This window comes from Entelurus aequoreus, linkage group LG27 (genome assembly GCF_033978785.1).
Source record: "Entelurus aequoreus isolate RoL-2023_Sb linkage group LG27, RoL_Eaeq_v1.1, whole genome shotgun sequence".
NCBI lineage: Eukaryota > Metazoa > Chordata > Actinopteri > Syngnathiformes > Syngnathidae > Entelurus > Entelurus aequoreus.
In genome coordinates, this window is record NC_084757.1 from 11,272,192 (window position 1) to 11,290,276 (window position 18,085).

Consider the following 18,085-nt stretch of genomic DNA (forward strand, 5'->3'; position numbering starts at 1 on the left):
GCCATGGGCGTGACTATGGGCGGGGTCATCGTGACGTCATCAAGTAATTTGCATAATTTACTACAATGATATGATTTTCTCTAAAAAGGCTAAAAAAATCTATACTTACTAATTAATAATAACAGTTTTGTTTTAAACGTCCATCCATCTTACAATATAATTACAACACTTTATGTACATATTTATATACAGATTTGAACAATAAGTTATTCACTGAAATATATTTATTAATTGTGGTTCTTACAAAAAATATATCTTAAAAAATATAAAAGCTAAAATGTCTCTTAAAGCTCTGCCCCTTTAATTAGTGCATACTAAATAATTTAACTTTAGCCTACTACTACAACCATATTATTTACCAGCAACATAAAGTGAAACAGAGGCAGAGGTGTCCTGCCACAGTCAGTAACAAATAAATAGAAAACAGTAGTGGTCAAATACAAATAAGGCAACAAGAGAAGTATCCTACACTTCTCTTTTGTAAAGTAAATCTGAACAGCCTATATGGGCATCTACATCAACTATATGATTTGCCTGAGAAGCTTGACAGGCCTAAAAAAAAAATTAAAAAATAAATAAATAAATAAATATATATATATATTTTTTTTATTTATTTATATATATTTGTGGCGGACGTAATTATTTCGTGGGGGGGAGGGGATGGTGCAGGGACTGGTACGTTTCAGAGACGAAATGATTAGTTTCGCAGTACTATACTAATACTAGTATACCGTACAGCCCTAATAGGGATTGAAAGTGTGACGTGGAAACGCAATGCATTGTGGTTCTTGCTGGCCTCAGAATAGCTTATATACATGGCTGAAGGCACGCCTCTGTCCTAAAGTTGAGTTTTTTCTTTAGCAAGTTCAAAACATGGCGCAAACATGCATCATCAATTCAGGGGAAAAGGGATTGGGAAAAAAAAAGTGTGCTTTCCAGCGTAGAAACAAAGCTCGGGAAGTTGTGTTAGTGCGCTCATAATGAGACAATATAGTCTGGATCGCAGCCGTGAGATGATCAAACATCACTTTTAACTTAATGTTGGTGTGTCCACAGCATTTTCATCTTGGTAAGTTTGAATCAAAGCCTGTCTTATTCAGTTGCAAACATAGTATTTAGTAGGATGCTAGCGTTAGCTAAGCTACGCTATCTGCGAGTTACGAACAACGTACAGTATTGGGGGGAAAAAAGCAAAACCACTATTCAAAGACCAATAACTGAGAATACTTCAAATATTTCCCACATAAATGTAGAGTGTGTTTCAGACTTGAAATTGATTTAGTTTTAGAAATAAAAACGGCTTCTATCTTGCCCGTAATTGATTATGGAGACGTGCTTTATTTAAATGTGTCCAGTCTTTGGACACTGTTTTTCACTCAGCACTAAGATTTGTTACTGGCTGTCGTAGTCTCACCCACCACTGTCTATTGTACATGAAATCAGACTTATCTTTATTGAGTGCAGGCAGATTGAAAAAAATTTGCTGACTATCATTCATAAGTCTCTTTTAGGTTTAATGCCTCTATACTTGTGTACCTTGTTACAAAGAATAACCAGCTCTTATGCATTACCTTGTAACAATTTGTATGTTTTCACTGATACTCATGTACGGACTGAATTTGGCAAAAGAGCTTTTGGCATTGCTGCCTCTCTGACAAGGAATGCCTTGCAGACAAAACTGAAACTCTTTGAACTACTTCCATTTGCAGCTTTCCGTTATATCCTGAGGGACAGACAGCGAGAGAAGTTTGCACAATGCCTGTGTTTTTAAAAAAGGTGTAAATCTTTGTTTTACAGTTCTTTTATGCATTTTAAAATTGATGTCTTAACGCAGTGTTTTTTTACCACTGCGCCGCGACCGTGAGATATTGTCTGGTGTGCCGCGGGAGATTATGTAATTTCACCTAATAGGGTTAAAAATATTTTTTGCAAACCAGTAATTATACTTCGCAAATGTGCCGTTGTTGAGTGTCTGCACTGTCTAGAGCTCGGCAGCGTAACCATGTAATACTCTTACATATCAGTAGGTGGCAGCAGGTATATAATTGCTTTGTAGATATTTGTTGTGATCACAATATGCAGACGACAGCGGGAGGCAGCGTGCAGGTAAAAAGGTATCTAACGCTTAAACCAAAAGTGCCGCTAAGAAAAGCCATTGAAGCTTAGGGATGATTATGCAAAATGAAACTAAAACTGAACTGGCTGCAAAGTACACAAAAACAGAATGCTGGACGACAGCAAAGACTTACAGCGTGTGGAGCAGACGGCGTCCACAAAGTACTACCTGCTGCCACCTACTGATAAGGAAGAGTATAACATGATTACGCTGCCGAGCTCTAGACAGTGCAGACACTCAACGACACATTTGCGGATTATAAATTACTGGTTTGCAAAAAATATTTTTAACCCAATTAGGTGAAATTACATAATCTCCCACGGCACACCAGACTGTATTTCACGGCACAGTGGTTGAAAAACACGGATATAGAGACAGAAAATAGAATAGAGGGGTTTAGGGACCGCGGGTGGGATGAGAGAACAATGGGCACACAACTAGCTAGCTAAAACGAATATTTTGTGACTTAGCTGTCTTCATAAGTGCCACGGAGATGATGTTTTTGTAACCAAGTGTGTCTCTAGGACGAAGGACCACCAAGCAGCCAGGCAAAAGTCAACTTAACGTGCACGCTACAAAGTAAGTGTCCCTCTCATTTTTAGCTTCCCTCATGATCGATGTCTTGTGAGTTGCTGAAGATTTGTTCTTCCTCCCTCAGAGAGCAACGAACCAGGACAATACCACATCTTCAGCGTGAAAAAAGCGGCCACCTACTTAATCTACGGCTGGCTGAGATTCCCGGATGACAACTCCGAGAGGACTGTCGTTCTCAAGCAGATGCACAACGGGAACGAGTTGAAGGTCCAAGACAAGCCGTGCGAGCCCGAGGTCTTCTTTTTTGAGAAAATCAAACTGGTAAACAACAGCACAGTAAGAGTCGAATTCAGGCCTGTGTACACCGATGCCTTATTTCACATCTATGAACTTTGACAAGTTATACCTGATGTATACATGGATGGCTTGGGCCAACGTTCTCACCACTCAATAATGGACAGGTGCATGGTGGTGATAACATGATGTAGTAATACAATGTATATAGTGGTTATTCAATAATGGACAGGTGCATGGTGGTGATAACATGATGTAGTAATACAATGTATATAGTGGTTATTCAATAATGGACAGGTGCATGGTGGTGATAACATGATGTAGTAATACAATGTATATAGTTGTTATTTTAATAATCGAGTAATCTATTGATTAGGTTGTTCGATTAATCGGATAAAACACACTTTATAGCCTCAATGTATATTTAAAGAAAATATTTGAAATAAACAAGTTTTCTCCTAGCATTAACTTTCAGTCTTTTTTCCAATAAATGCACACCATCAACATTAAAATTGCAAGGTTGACGTGTGCATTAATAAAAAATATATATATATATTTTTAAATTGTCCCCTGCTTGCTGCCACACAGATCAAGACATCGACACACCATCGCTTTCTCCTGCACTCTTGTCTTTTGATATTGCTTACATTGAAGGCTCACCTTAGGTGGAGATGGGTTATTGATGAGGCAGGAGATGAAGGTGAACTCCATCAAAAATTGGTCATCATGATTGTCGCAGTGAAGATACAGGAGTGCCAAGATTAGCCGCCTGTTTTTGTTAACAGTGTTCAACCTTTACCTGGAAACAGGAGTCCTCCTTGGTGAAAGAAAGAAAATGAGACAAATACTGCACTGTAATACATATGATATACAGTATATACCTATATTTTTTCAACTGATGTATTGAAGCTGCAATGTTTGAAGCGCGATATAGCAAAACACGACTGGAGTAAGTCCTCAGGACCCTGGGAAATTTGATTGCTGCCTACTTAAAAACATTTATTTCTATTACTTATTTTCTTCTTTGCCTTAAATTGAACGTTGAACTCCTTTGATCGTGGCATTGTTATACTTAAAGTATATATTTATTTATGTTCAAGTTGGATCTGAAATAAAACAAATACAATTACAAATTCTGCGTTTTTCTTTTCCATCTTACTCAAGAAATTCAGGATATTGTAGGAACTGGCATCTACTGTATGCGCAGATGCCGTCTGACCATAACAAAATGGCGAACGCCATTAAAATAATGTTTCATGACCGCCACAGCAGTATGTTTTTAACATTTTCTTTACAGCACTTCCCCTAAACATTAAAACACCATAAACATGAATGAGCACGGCATCAAGCAGTGGAAACATGGGTTTGACGTTTGAATCTTTAATTATTGAAATGTAATCTGTGGTGACTAAATACTTATTTTGGTAGCGGCTCAACTAGCATGTCGCCATACTGTGTACAGGCAATCATGTCTATAATTAATCCCAGGAACACCAATCCTAGTCAAGCATTGTGGTGGTAGTATTATGCTCTGGGCCAATTTTGCTGCCAATGGAACTGGTGCTTTAAATGGGACAATGAAAAAGGAGGATTACCTCCAAATTCTTCAGGACAACCTAAAACCATCAGCCCGGAGGTTGGGTCTTGGGCACAGTTGGGTGTTCCAACAGGACAATGACCCCAAACACACGTCAAAAGTGGTAAAGAAATGGCTAAATCAGGCTAGAATAATTAAGCTTTTAGAATGGCCTTCCCAAAGTCAAAGTTGTGTGGACAATGCTGAAGAAACAAGTCCATGTCAGAAAACCAACAAATTTAGCTGAACTGTACCAATTTTGTCAAGATGAGTAGTCAAAAATTCAAGCAGAAGCTTGTGGATGGCTACCAAAAGCGCCTTATTGCAGTGAAACTTGCCAAGGGACATGTAAGCAAATATTAACATTGCTGTATGTATACTTTTGACCCAGCAGATTTGGTCACATTTTCAGTAGACCCATAATAAATTCATAAAAGAACCAAACTTCATGAATGTTTTTTGTGACCAACAAGTAAGTATGTGCTCCAATCACTCTATCACAAAAAATAAAAGTTGTAGAAATGTTTGGAAACTCAAGACAGCCATGACATTATGTTCTTTACAAGTGTATGTAAACTTTTGATCGCGACTGTACGTCGTTATTGTATCATCCTTATGCTGATCATATACAAATATATGTGCCTCTAAAATAGAAAACTGACACATTTAAAAATCACTTTTAAGATGCCTTGAGGACATAAAAGCATGGTTGGTTTCCTAAATTTAAATGAGAACAAGATGGATATCATTTTATTTGACTCAAAAGTAAACCAGAATGCTCACCCCAGTGACCTGGACCCCCTGATGATTTATTTTAAACCCACAGTCACAAATCTTGGTAATAAATTTGACAATGGATTTTAAACTAGCAGATTAAACTCTGTTATTCGATCCAAATTTGATCAGCTAAGACTTTTAGCAAAAATTAAAATAGACTACTTTTAGCAGGTAATCCATGCTTTTTTTTCATCCCGTTCGGACTACTGCAACTCACTTTGCTTTGAAATTAACCAGGCCTCAATCGCTCGATTGCAGCTGCTGCTTGCCTTTTAACTGGCACAAAGAAACATTAGCACGTTACCCCCATTTTAGCATCCCTTTACTGGCTCCCAGTTCATTTTAGAATTTCATTTTAAAATATTGACGTTTTTAAATTAGCGCCAAAATATATGTCAGACCTTTTAAAAATCTACACCCCTCCCAAAGTCTCTGAGGTCATCTGATTAATTTATTGTTGTTCCAAAAACCCGCTTAAAATCTAGAGGGGATCGTGCCTTTTTGTTTGCTGTGGATCCAAAACTTAGGAACAATATCCCCCTTGCTGTTCGGAAGGCCTCTTTAATGAGTTTATTTCACGACTGGATTTGTTGCACAAGTGGCATCCTATGACAGTTCCACGCTGGAAATCACAGAGCGGCCCATTCTTTCACAAATGTTTGTATAAACAGTCTCCATGCCTAAGTGCTTGATTTTATACACCGGGCCAAGTGATCAGGACACCTGATTCTCATCATTTGGATGGGTGGCCAAATACTTTTGGCAATATAGTGTATGTTATGCCTGCGTAAAATATCACAACAAATGGCAATCATATGGTTATTGCCAGTGCTATCAGAAAACAAAGACTAAAACTGGTGAAAATAAGTAGGAGCATGCTTAGCAGCCTAATGTACGCCCAAAACTAAAGAGGAAACACTTTACCAATATATGCCTATCGGCTACACAAATGAGGAATTATATTATCATGTGATTTGGCTGTCTCCATGTTTCACATTGCCATGATGACAGCCGTATCAGCATATTGAGAACGAAATAGGCAGTGACACTATCCATATCCACATTGGTGTTATTGATTTTGATTTACTGTCATAAGTGGTTACTTTCTAATAAATGGAACTTCGGAATCCTCACTTACTGAGAAAATACACTTCAGTCGATCTCATAACGCCCTCGGGGTTTAGCCTCACCTCGTGGTGGCATCAGTGATTTTCCATCCTTTGCTCTCCTTGCACAGATTCTGGTATGGTACTTTCCAATCATGCATGCGCCAGGACTTGACATAGAGGATGATGACGAAAGAGCTGATCTATAAATAGAAAACCCAAAACAACTTAGTTATGGTGGGATAAATCCAATTATTTTACCACAAACAGACACAAGAGGGAGGATACAAACAAATCAGTCTGAACTCAATTATAATTTGTGCTTCTTTTTTAATGCAGTTCTCATACATTCCTTTATAATTAGTGCTTCACTATTAATGCAGTTCTTATACATTCCTTTATTTGTGGCCACAGATAGATTTGGCACCACCCTCGCTCATTAACGTTCGACTGAAAATGTCTGCGAATGTGGTTTATCGAAAATTCAACATAATTATGTAACAAAAAGAAGTGGGTGATGTATGCATCATTACCAGAGCTGGCTAGTAACATGCTCCATTTACTTAAAGGGTCATATTGTGATTTTTTTCTACATTTAAAACACCTCCTTGTGGTCTACATAACATGTAATGGTGGTTATTTGGTCAACATTTTGCATATATTATGCATAGACATAGCGATGTCTCCATTTACTAAAGAATAGATTAAATTTGGCATATGTATTAAATATAGCAACCTAGAAATTATTATTACTATATTGCAAGCTACATTTTCATACACAAAAGTTGCTTTCTTAAAGTAAAACCCAAATTCTCACATTTGGTTTAATGATTTCAAGCTATGAATTCAATCTTGGAAGATGGTAAAAAGTAGAAAAGCCCTTAAATTCTTATCTGCATTGGAGGAATTTGTTACGATGTGGTAAGAAGAATGATTTGTTGAAGAATGATTTTTTCTTAAATGCACACAAAAATATGCTGCGCGGTGCCTACGGCACGGAACACAGGAATGGCTCAGCCAAAAGGATGCTAGACAAAAACACAGACTGGGAGCAGCAACAAGAACGTAACTTCAGGTAAGCAAACAAAAGCACCAGACCGAGTGAGGCGAGAGGGTGGAATAAATAGCTCTCTGATTAGTGCCCAGGAGCAGGTGAGCGTCCCGAACACTAATCAGAGGCAGGTGAAAGCAATCTGCAGTCATGGCAACTGAAACACAAAAAAGGGGTGCCGAAAACAGAACTTAAACAAGTGAATTAAAAACGTAAACAAACTATGATACCGGCAACGGATCATCACAGAATTGAAAGTAAGTTGTTTTAAACAAGCCTAGTTTTGTATTTATTGTATTTATCTATATATATATATATATATTATTGTAATCTCATTTGCATGATCTCTTATAGTTACATTTAATTTCTAAAGGGACAAGCGGTAGTAAATGGATGGATGTTTTTCTTGTAGGACTGTATTTAATTTGATGTATTTTATATTTAATGTTATACTGTCAATTGCTCAACGTGGTGTAAAATATATTTAATATTTTATTTTATACTGTCAATTGCTCAACGTGGTGTAAAATATTGAATCGTATTGTATTGAGAGTGGTGTAAAATATTGAATTGTATTGTATTGAGAGTAGGGCCGGGACGATAAAACAATACCAATATACACCACGCTAGTCACGAAATCAATATAAATTAAAATGTGTTCGATAAAATAATATGTATGTATATATATATATACATATATATACACACATATATATACACATATATATATACACACATATATATATATACATATATACATATATATATATATATATATACACATATATATATATATATATATATATACACATATATATACACATATATATATATATATATATATATATATATATATATATATATATATATATATATATATATATATATATATATATATATATATATATATATATATATATATATATATATACTAAGGCTGGGAATCTTTGGGTGTCCCACGATTCGATTCAAAATCGATTCTTGGGGTCACGATTCGATTCAGAATCGATTTTTTTTTTTCAATTCAACACGATTCTCGATTCAAAAACGATTTTTTTTTTTGTGTGAAAACAATACACAACAATACCATAATAATGCAATACAATTTCAAAACAAAACCCGACCCAGCAACATTCACAATAGCAATAAACAGAGCAATTGAGAGGAGACACAAACATGACACGGAACAATCTAAAAGTAGTGAGACAAAAATGAATATTATCAACAACAGTATCAATATTAGTAACAATTTCAACATAGCAGTGATTAAAAATCCCTCATTGATATTATCATTACAAACATTAATAAAAAATAAAAAAATTAACAATAGTGTCACAGTGGCTTACAGTTGCATCGCATCTCATAAACTAAATGTCTAATGATAATGTCAATGAGGGATTTTTAATCACTGCTATGTTGAAATTGTAACTAATATTGATACTGCTGTTGATAATATTCATTTTTGTTTCACTACTTTTGGTTTGCTCTGTGTCGTGTTTGTGTCTCCTCTCAATTGCTCTGTTTAGAGCAGTTCTGAGTGTTGCTGGGTCGGGTTTGGTTTTGGAATTGGATTGCATTGTTATGGTATTGCTTTGTATCGTTTTGTTGGATTGATTAATTAAAAAAAAAAAAAATTTTTTTTAAATAATCGATTTTTTAAAAATGAGAATCGATTCTGAATCGCACAACGTGAGAATCGCGATTCGAATTCGAATCGATTTTCCCCCACACCCCTAATACATACATACATACATATATACACATATATATAATTTAAACTTTTTAAGGTCAAGGCAAGTGTTGCCTTAAAGGAGGGCTCATATTTTAAGGCACCAAGGCAAACATTATTTTCTTTCGAGGAAACTTGAAGTGAAACAGACAAAGCGATGGGAGAAGCCTATCCATCATCCGTGGGGGAAGTTTATTGATTTCTATTTTAGTTTTGGCCTAACATATAAAGACATAATCTGTAAATGTTGCAAACAGCCCCTTTAAGTCATTTACTGCTATAAGCCGGCAAAAACAGCAACACGCTATTAATGACATTGATTTTGGCTGCGTGTGAACTGTATCACATTGTAACGACTTAACAGAGTTTGTGTGATCTTGGAGTTGTCCGACTCTTTTTGTGACCATGAACGCCTCCCTAGCTGTGTGCGTCTTTTGGTGCAAATGAAGGAGAATAGAAAATATAGTTTGTTTTGGTGGGATTGCGACAGAGAGTGAACAGTTTTGCTAGAGTGTTTTGTTGCTGGTGTTGTTTTGGTGTGTTTACAGCCCACAGTACCGGTAATCGGTTTTGCTCAATAAAATTATTATTGATGCAGACAAAAAAAAAATCGCCGAGCACCCATATGGAATTGATGGCTAATTTCAACCTTTGAAAGAGTTTTTGAATATTCAATCTTGTTATTGTTAATTTTGTGGTGAGATTAGACCGCTGTACATAATTTTAAAAATCACATACCGTATAGTCTGTAATTATGAAAGCCTTTACAATATTTGATTGTACCGGATAATGAACTAATGTCACAATCATCTTGACTTTGAACACACTGCACATGAGTGAATGAAGGGCATTCTTACTCAACAGCCATACATGTCACACTAAGGGTGGCAGTATGAAGAACGCCAACACTGTCATAAACATGTGCCATATAGTGAAACTACACTAAACAACAAAACAAACACATTTTGGAAGAATATTTGCACCACAACACAACATAAACACTACAGAACAAATTCACAGAATTCCCTGCAGCACCAACTCTTCCGGGACGCTACAATATACGTAAACAAACGCCATGGATGGAGGATCTACACCTGACATCGACTGTAATGATAACGTGCAATAGCGTATCTAGTCGATACTACTATAATTAGATCGATATAATTTAACATCACAAAATCTTCTTTAGTTTTTTTCAAATTTATATTATGTTTATAAACTCAGGAAATATGTCCCTGGACACATGAGAACTTTGAATATGACCAATGTATGATCCTGTAACTACTTGGTATCGGATTGATACCCAAATTTGTGGTATCGTCCAAAACTAATGTAAAGTATCAAACACCAGAAGAATAAGTGATTATTACATTTTAACATAAGTGTAGATAGAACATAAAATAAGCAGATATTAACAGTAAATGAACAATTTGATTAATAATTCATTTTCTACCACTTGTCCTTAATAATTTTGACAAAATAATAGAATGATAAATGACAATATGTTACTGCATATGTCAGCAGCTAAATTAGGAGCCTTTGTTTGTTTACTTACTACTAAAAGACAAGTTGTCTAGTACAGTGGTTCTCAAATGGGGGTACGCGTACCCCTGGGGGTACTTGAAGGTATGCCAAGGGGTACGTGAGATTTTTTTTAAATATTCTAAAAATAGCAACAATTCAAAAATCCTTTATAAATATATTTATTGAATAATACTTCAACAAAATATGAATGTAAGTTCATAAACTGAACATCAAATCAAGTAGGCTATTCCATTCATTATCATAAAGCCAGAGTTTCCCCCATGCCATGATGGTTTGACCCTCACTAAAAATGTCTGTCAAAAAGAACTGTGAAAAGAAATGCAACAATGCAATATTCAATGTTGACAGCTAGATTTTTTTTGGACAAGTTCCATAAATATTGATGTAAAAGATTTATTTTTTTGTGAAGAAATGTTTAGAATTAAGTTCATGAATCCAGATGGATCTCTATTACAATCCCCAAAGAGGGCACTTTAAGTTGAAATGTGTAGAAATCTTTATTTATAATTGAATCACTTGTTTATTTTTCAACAAGTTTTTAGTTATTTTTACAGATAAATGCGTTAAAATGTAATATCGGAAATTATCGGTATCGTTTTTTTTTTATTATCAGTATCGTGTTGTTTTTTTTTGTTTTTTTTTATTAAATCCACATAAAAAACACAAGATACACTTACAATTAGTGCACCAACCCAAAAAACCTCCCTCCCCCATTTACACTCATTCACACAAAAGGGTTGTTTCTTTCTGTTATTAATATTCTGGTTCCTACATTATATATCAATATACATCAATACAGTCTGCAAGGGATACAGTCCGTAAGCACACATGATTGTGCGTGCTGCTGGTCCACTAATAATACTAACCTTTAACAGTTAATTTTACAAATTTTCATTAATTACTAGTTTCTATGTAACTGTTTTTATATTGTTATACTTTCTTTTTTATTCAAGAAAATGTTTTTAATTTATTTATCTTATTTTATTTGATTCATTTTTTTAAAAAGGACCTTATCTTCACCATACCTGGTTGTCCAAATTAGGCATAATAATGTGTTAATTCCACGACTGTATATATCGGTTGATATCGGTATCGGTTGATATCGGTAATTAAAGATTTGGACAATATCGGCATATCGGATATCGGCAAAAAGCCATTATCGGACATCCCTAGTTATTTTTATATCTTTTTTTTCCCAAATACTTCAAGAAAGACCACTACAAATGAGCAATATTTTGCACTGTTACACAATTTAATAAATCAGAAACTGATGACATAGTGCTGTATTTTACTTCTTTATCTCTTTTTTTCAACCAAAAATGCTTTGCTCTGATTAGGGGGTACTTGAATTAAAAAAAAAATTCACAGGGGGTACATCACTGAAAAAAGGTTGAGAACCACTGGTCTAGTATGTTCACTATTTTATTTAAGGACAAACTTGCAATAAGAAACATATGTTTAATGTACCCTAAGATTTTTGTGTTAAAATAAAGCCAATAATGACTTTTTTTGTGGTCCCCTTTATTTAGAAAAGTACCAAAATTTGGTACGGGTACCAAAATACTTTTGGTACGGGTACCAAAATATTGGTATCGGGACATCACTAATACACACACACAAAATGTCGATCGGCGCCTATGCGTGGAGGCACCACCTGTGTCTTCCGCGTTATTTTCATCAGGAAACACAGAATTTTTATCAAAATATACAGGAACCGCACCGAAATCTCATAGAAAGCATAGACCAAAAGAGAAATATAAAAACGTATTTTATTTTATTACTTCGTTTTTTTGAACACCTCATGGTTAAGCCTTTTACCCCCCCCTGGTGGCAAGGTGAGGTACTGCCTCACTTACCTCCCCTGACAGCACGTCACCGCATGGCAGCCAAAATGGCGACTCGGTGACATCGAGTGGCGACGGCGAAAATGGCAACCAAATCGCTAAATACATCAAATCATGACTCGCCTTTGACTAAAAGTTGGAAGTAGGATGAATTGTGTGTTTTTAAACGTTGTACCAATATTTCACTTTGGGAGTACATTGTAGCTTATTGGTTGAGTTCGCTAGCAGCTGAATGAGGAACAAGCTAGCTTGTTAGCTCGCTAACAGCGTGTCAAATATTGTAGCTAACTCGACTTTCAACATGGAAATATACTAAAGCGGTTTGTTAACACAGTTCACTACTTTTTCTTCAATGTACTTACGTAATTAAAATCGTTTTTGTTCCAGAACGTCCTGCTAGATAGACGTGCCATATGACGTTCTGGCCCCGCCCCCTTCTCGCCAACCAATGGCGCGCTCCGAAACGAGTCGGTTGTAAAATCATCCAGCCAATCACGTGACGTCTATATGACGTACCAAAGGCAAAATGAATCCGTGATTATTTTGATTGAAATTGATCCCCCCACGATCTGTCGACAGACAAGCCTCGCCGGATGACACCAACTAAACTCATTCCAACTACATTTGCCGCCATGGAGCCAGACTGGGACTTGATCCTCGAACTGATCGACGAGGACTTAGGTCCCAAAATCTCGCCGGAAATTGGCCCCCGTGGTCGGTTCGAAGACTGCATCTACCACGGGGAACAGGTACGTTCAAAAATGCACGTTTTTTGTCAAAGTAACGATGCAAAGTCTTTATTAGGAACGTACATCATATTAATAGTCAAATAAGCACTTATTACACTGCTTATTTTTCGAGTTGTTCACTTTTAAGCATTTTTTCAAGATTCCCTGTACAGTTGAAGAGTACACCATCCATCCATCCATCCATTTTGTAAAGATATGTACTATGATTAAATATGTGGCAAACGTTAAAAAAGGGATGTGATAGTAGAGTTGTGCCCAGAATAAATTGGCATACATCACCAAACTCAAGAATGTGCATCAATAAAGTACTTCATCTTGGGACAAGCGCTAGGAAATGGATGGATGGATACCATGAGGAGATTATACATTATATATATATATATATATATTCACTGTAACAATCGGCCCTCTGAGAGCAGCCATAACTGCGATGTGGCCCTCAATGAAAACGAGTTTGACACCCCTGGCCTACATAGAGTACTAAACTGCAGAGAGTACAGGGTGTTGAGCAGATTACAAAAAAAACATGTAAAATAGTATATATAATGTTTTATAAGACTAATATATTGCTGCTGTTTGTTTGTGCTAACCTCCACTCCTTCAGATAATGGCGCCTTTCAATCATCTGGCCCCTCCCCAAACAGTAAGACCCCCAATGGCGCCCGTCAATCATCTAGTCCCTCAGCCACAAACAGTGAGACCCTCAGTGGCGCCCGTCAATCAGCTGCCGCCACCTCCACCGACAGTAAGACCCTCACTCACAACTACAAATGCATGTAAAGGAGCTTAAAAATGGCGTTTGTCATGACTGAAATGTTGACACCTGGTGGACATGTGGCGACTTAACGATGTGTCAACAGGTCAGCTGTGTTCCTGTGGCGATGCAGCCGGAGGTCATGGGCCAAAATCCAGTTGGAGTCATGTAAGTAACACTGAATTACCATATTTTCCGGACTGTAGAGTGCAATGTAAACCGGACCCACTACATTTTTGGAAAAGAAAAAATGTTTCCTGCAGATACATATGTTGTGAAATGAGTTATTTACACATAAATATTCCGTACATTTTTATTTACATACCTTAATTGTTTCCAAATAATGTCAGCAACCTGGCAGTAAAACGGCTGATCAAACAAAACGGAAGTCAGTTGTCATGGACCCACTAGCTGCGGAAGCTAGGACTCCAATCAGCTAAACGTTTTGGTGAATTTACTGAGGAATTTGTGAAACTGAAACAATACAAAAAAATGCATGAAAACACTACTATCAAATATGTGATGGTTTAGTAAGTATGAATAGTTTTAGTTTTATTGTAAAACTAACAACCGTTGCTTGGACTGATGAATAAAGAAACCATGCGAGTAGAAATTCTATGGAAAACTAGAGGACGGAACGGCACTTGTGCTTCCGGTTTAAGGCGCTAAACAGACGTTCAATCTGCAGTGAGCGAACTCGTCCAAAATATGGCGCCAGAGCACAAACAAAAACACACCTTTTTCAGTGTCTCTCTGTTATATGAAAACTACAGTATTTGTTGAGTACAAACAGTGTTGCCACAGTTACCTTGAAAAACTAATCTGATTAATGACTACTGATTACTCCTTTAGAAAGTAACTTAGTTACTTTACTGATTAGTTGATTTTAAAAGTAACTAAGATTACAAGTTACTTTATTAGTTACATTCAGTAATGCAGCTACCGACATTACCCCCGCCGCCTCAACATAAAAATGACAAGCGGTTTTGCCAATAATCACTTTATTTAACATCAACAACTGCACTTAAAGGCCTACTGAAATGAGATGTTTTATTTAAACGGGGATAGCAGATCCATTCTATGTGTCATACTTGATCATTTCGCGATATTGCCATATTTTTGCTGAAAGGATTTAGTACAGAACATCGACGATAAAGTTCGCAACTTCTGGTCACTGATAAAAAAAGCCTTGCCTGTACCGGAAGTAGCGTGACGTCACAGGTTGAAGAACTCCTCACATCTGCACATTGTTTACAATGCAGTGTGTGTGTAGGTGTAGCAACGGTCAGCTGCTGTTCAAGATGGAACCTGGAGAGGAACCTGACACCTTCTTCACCAACCCTCCTCCAAACTCATCCAAGTAATTGTGGTGCACTACCTCACACGTCCACACGGAGGCGACTCACGCTCACGCTGTTTTTCCCGTGTGTTGCAGGAGAAAGAGGAGGACAGGGAACAACGACGACAGGCCTTACATCAAGAAGCCTCCAAACGCCTTCATGCTGTTCATGAAGGAGCAGCGTCCCAACGTCAAGGCCAAGTTCCTCAACAAGGACAGCGCCACCGTCAACAAAGCCCTCGACTAGAGAGAGTAGAATACTAGTTAATAATAATGATAAATGATAAATGGGTTATACTTGTATACTGCTTTTCTACCTTCAAGGTACTCAAAGCGCTTTGACAGTATTTCCACATTCACCCATTCACACACACATTCACACTGATGGCGGGAGCATATGTTACAAACATGAGACTAGACAACTTGTTAATAATGTTAGAAACATGGGACTAGACTACTAGTTAATAATGTTAGAAACATGATACTAGACTACTAATTAATAATGCTAGAAACATGGGACTAGACTACTAGCTAATAATGTTAGAAACATGAGACTAGACTACTAGTTAATAATGTTAGTAACATGATAGACTACTAGTTAATAATTTTAGACACATGAGACTAGACTACTAGTTAATAATGTTAGAAACATGAGACTAGACTACAAGTTAATACTGCTAGAAACATGAGACTAGACTACTAGTTAATAATGTTAGTGACATGAGACTAGACTACTGGTTAATGTTAGTGACATGAGACTAGACTTCTAGTTAATATTGTTAGAAACATGAGACTAGACTACTAGTTAATGTTATAAATATGATACTAGACTACAAGTAATGCTAGACACACAAGACTTGACTACTAGTTAATAATGCTAGAAACATGAGACTAGACTACTTGTTAATAATGTTATAAACACGGGACTAGACTACTAGCTAATAATGTTAGAAACATGAAAATAGACTACTAGTTAATGTTAGTAACATTATAGACTACTAGTTAATAATAGAAACATTATACTAGACTACTAGTTAATACTGTTAGAAATATTAGACCATACGACTAGTTAATAATGCTAGAAACATGAGACTAGACTACTAGTTAATGTTATAAACATGAGACTAGACTACTAGTTAATAATGTTAGTGCCATGGGACTAGACTTCTAGTTAATACTGTTAGTGACATGAGACTAGACTAGTAGTTAATAATGTTAGTAAAATTTAGTTAGTATTGTTAGAAACATGTTAATATTGTTAGAAACATGAGACTAGACTACTAGTTAATGTTATAAATATGATACTAGACTACAAGTTAATGCTAGACACACAAGAATGGACTACTAGTTAATAATGCTAGAAACATGAGACTAGACTACTTGTTAATAATGTTATAAACACTGGACTAGACTACTAGCTAATGTTAGAAACATGAAACTAGACTACTAGTTAATGTTCGTAACATAGACTACTGGTTAATAATAAAAACATACTAGGCTACTAGTTAATAATGTTAGAAATATTACACCATACGACTAGTTAATAATGCTAGAAACATGAGACTAGACTACTAGTTAATAACGTTATAACATGAGAATAGACTAATAGTTAATAATGTTAGTGCCATGGGACTAGACTGCTAGTTAATACTGTTAGTGACATGAGACTAGACTACTAGTTAATAATGTTGGTGAAATTAGACTAGACTAGTTAATGTTAGAAATATGATACTAAACTACAAGTTAATAATTTTAGAAACATGAGACTAGACTAGTTAATAATGTTTGAAACATGGGACTATATCACTAGTTAATAATGTTAGAAACATGAGACTAGATGACTAGTTAACAATGTTATAAACATGAGACTAGACTACTAGTTAATAATGTAAGAAACATGAGACTTGATGACTAGTTAATAATGTTACAACCATGAGACTAGACTACTAGTTAATAATGTTAGAAACATGATACTAGACGACTAGTTAATAATGTTAGGAAGATGAGACTAGATGACTAGTTAATAATGTTAGAAACATGAGACCAGACGACTTGTTGATAATGTTAGAAACATGGGACTAGACTACTAGTTAATGTTGGAAACATACTAGACTACACGTTAATAATGCTAGAAACATACTAGACTACAAGTTAATAATGCTAGAAACATGAGAATGGACTACTAGTTAATAATGTTAGTAACATGGGACTAGATTACTAGTTATTGTTAGAAACATGAGACTAGACTACAAGTTAATAATGTTAGAAACATGAGACTAGACTACTAGTTAATCATGTTAGAAACATGGGACTAAACTACTAGTTAATAATGTTAGAAACATGGGACTAGATGACTACTTAATAATGTTAGAAACATGAGACTAGACTACTAGTTAATAATGTTTGTAAACTAATAAAATAAATAACAAAATATGAACGATCTGCTATTTTAAAATAATAATTTGGTCCAATAATATTCAAATAGCAACTACTGCATAACATAAATGTATTTCCATGCTTAAATAAGAATACTAGACCAAATTAAATGTTACACAGCCGTAACTTCCTGCCTCTTAGTTTGCAGAAAATAGACATTCTCAGGTTTCTCTATGTTTACATTTTCACACTTAGCACAACTTTGTTACACTCTAGTAAGCAATTGTTATGTATT

General features: G+C 35.8%; 1 protein-coding gene and 1 long non-coding RNA gene across 6 annotated transcripts in view; one reads left to right on the top strand and one right to left on the bottom strand.

The window, feature by feature from the left end:
* Nucleotides 1-13,012, bottom strand: part of LOC133644374 (uncharacterized) — a 37,426-nt gene extending 24,414 nt beyond the window's left edge. The window contains exons 1-3 of the long non-coding RNA XR_009824762.1: nucleotides 12,935-13,012; nucleotides 6,488-6,606; nucleotides 3,605-3,743 (exon numbers count right to left, since the gene is read on the bottom strand). This is a non-coding gene — a long non-coding RNA (uncharacterized LOC133644374). The remainder of the gene's footprint in view (nucleotides 1-3,604; nucleotides 3,744-6,487; nucleotides 6,607-12,934) is intronic.
* LOC133644371 (transcription factor 7-like 1-B) lies at nucleotides 12,580-18,085 on the top strand. Of its 5 annotated transcripts, XM_062038793.1 has the most exons (7): nucleotides 12,769-12,892; nucleotides 12,960-13,039; nucleotides 13,152-13,321; nucleotides 13,926-14,066; nucleotides 14,182-14,243; nucleotides 15,349-15,435; nucleotides 15,511-18,085. In XM_062038793.1, the coding sequence occupies exons 2-7, from the start codon at nucleotides 13,021-13,023 to the stop codon at nucleotides 15,659-15,661; spliced, it is 630 nt and encodes a 209-aa protein (XP_061894777.1). In that variant the 5' UTR covers nucleotides 12,769-12,892; nucleotides 12,960-13,020; the 3' UTR covers nucleotides 15,662-18,085. The 5 variants fall into 5 exon arrangements, with proteins under 5 accessions (XP_061894780.1, XP_061894778.1, XP_061894779.1 ...); XM_062038796.1 differs by lacking the exons at nucleotides 12,769-12,892; nucleotides 12,960-13,039 and adding an exon at nucleotides 12,580-12,714; XM_062038794.1 differs by lacking the exons at nucleotides 12,769-12,892; nucleotides 12,960-13,039 and adding an exon at nucleotides 12,639-12,726.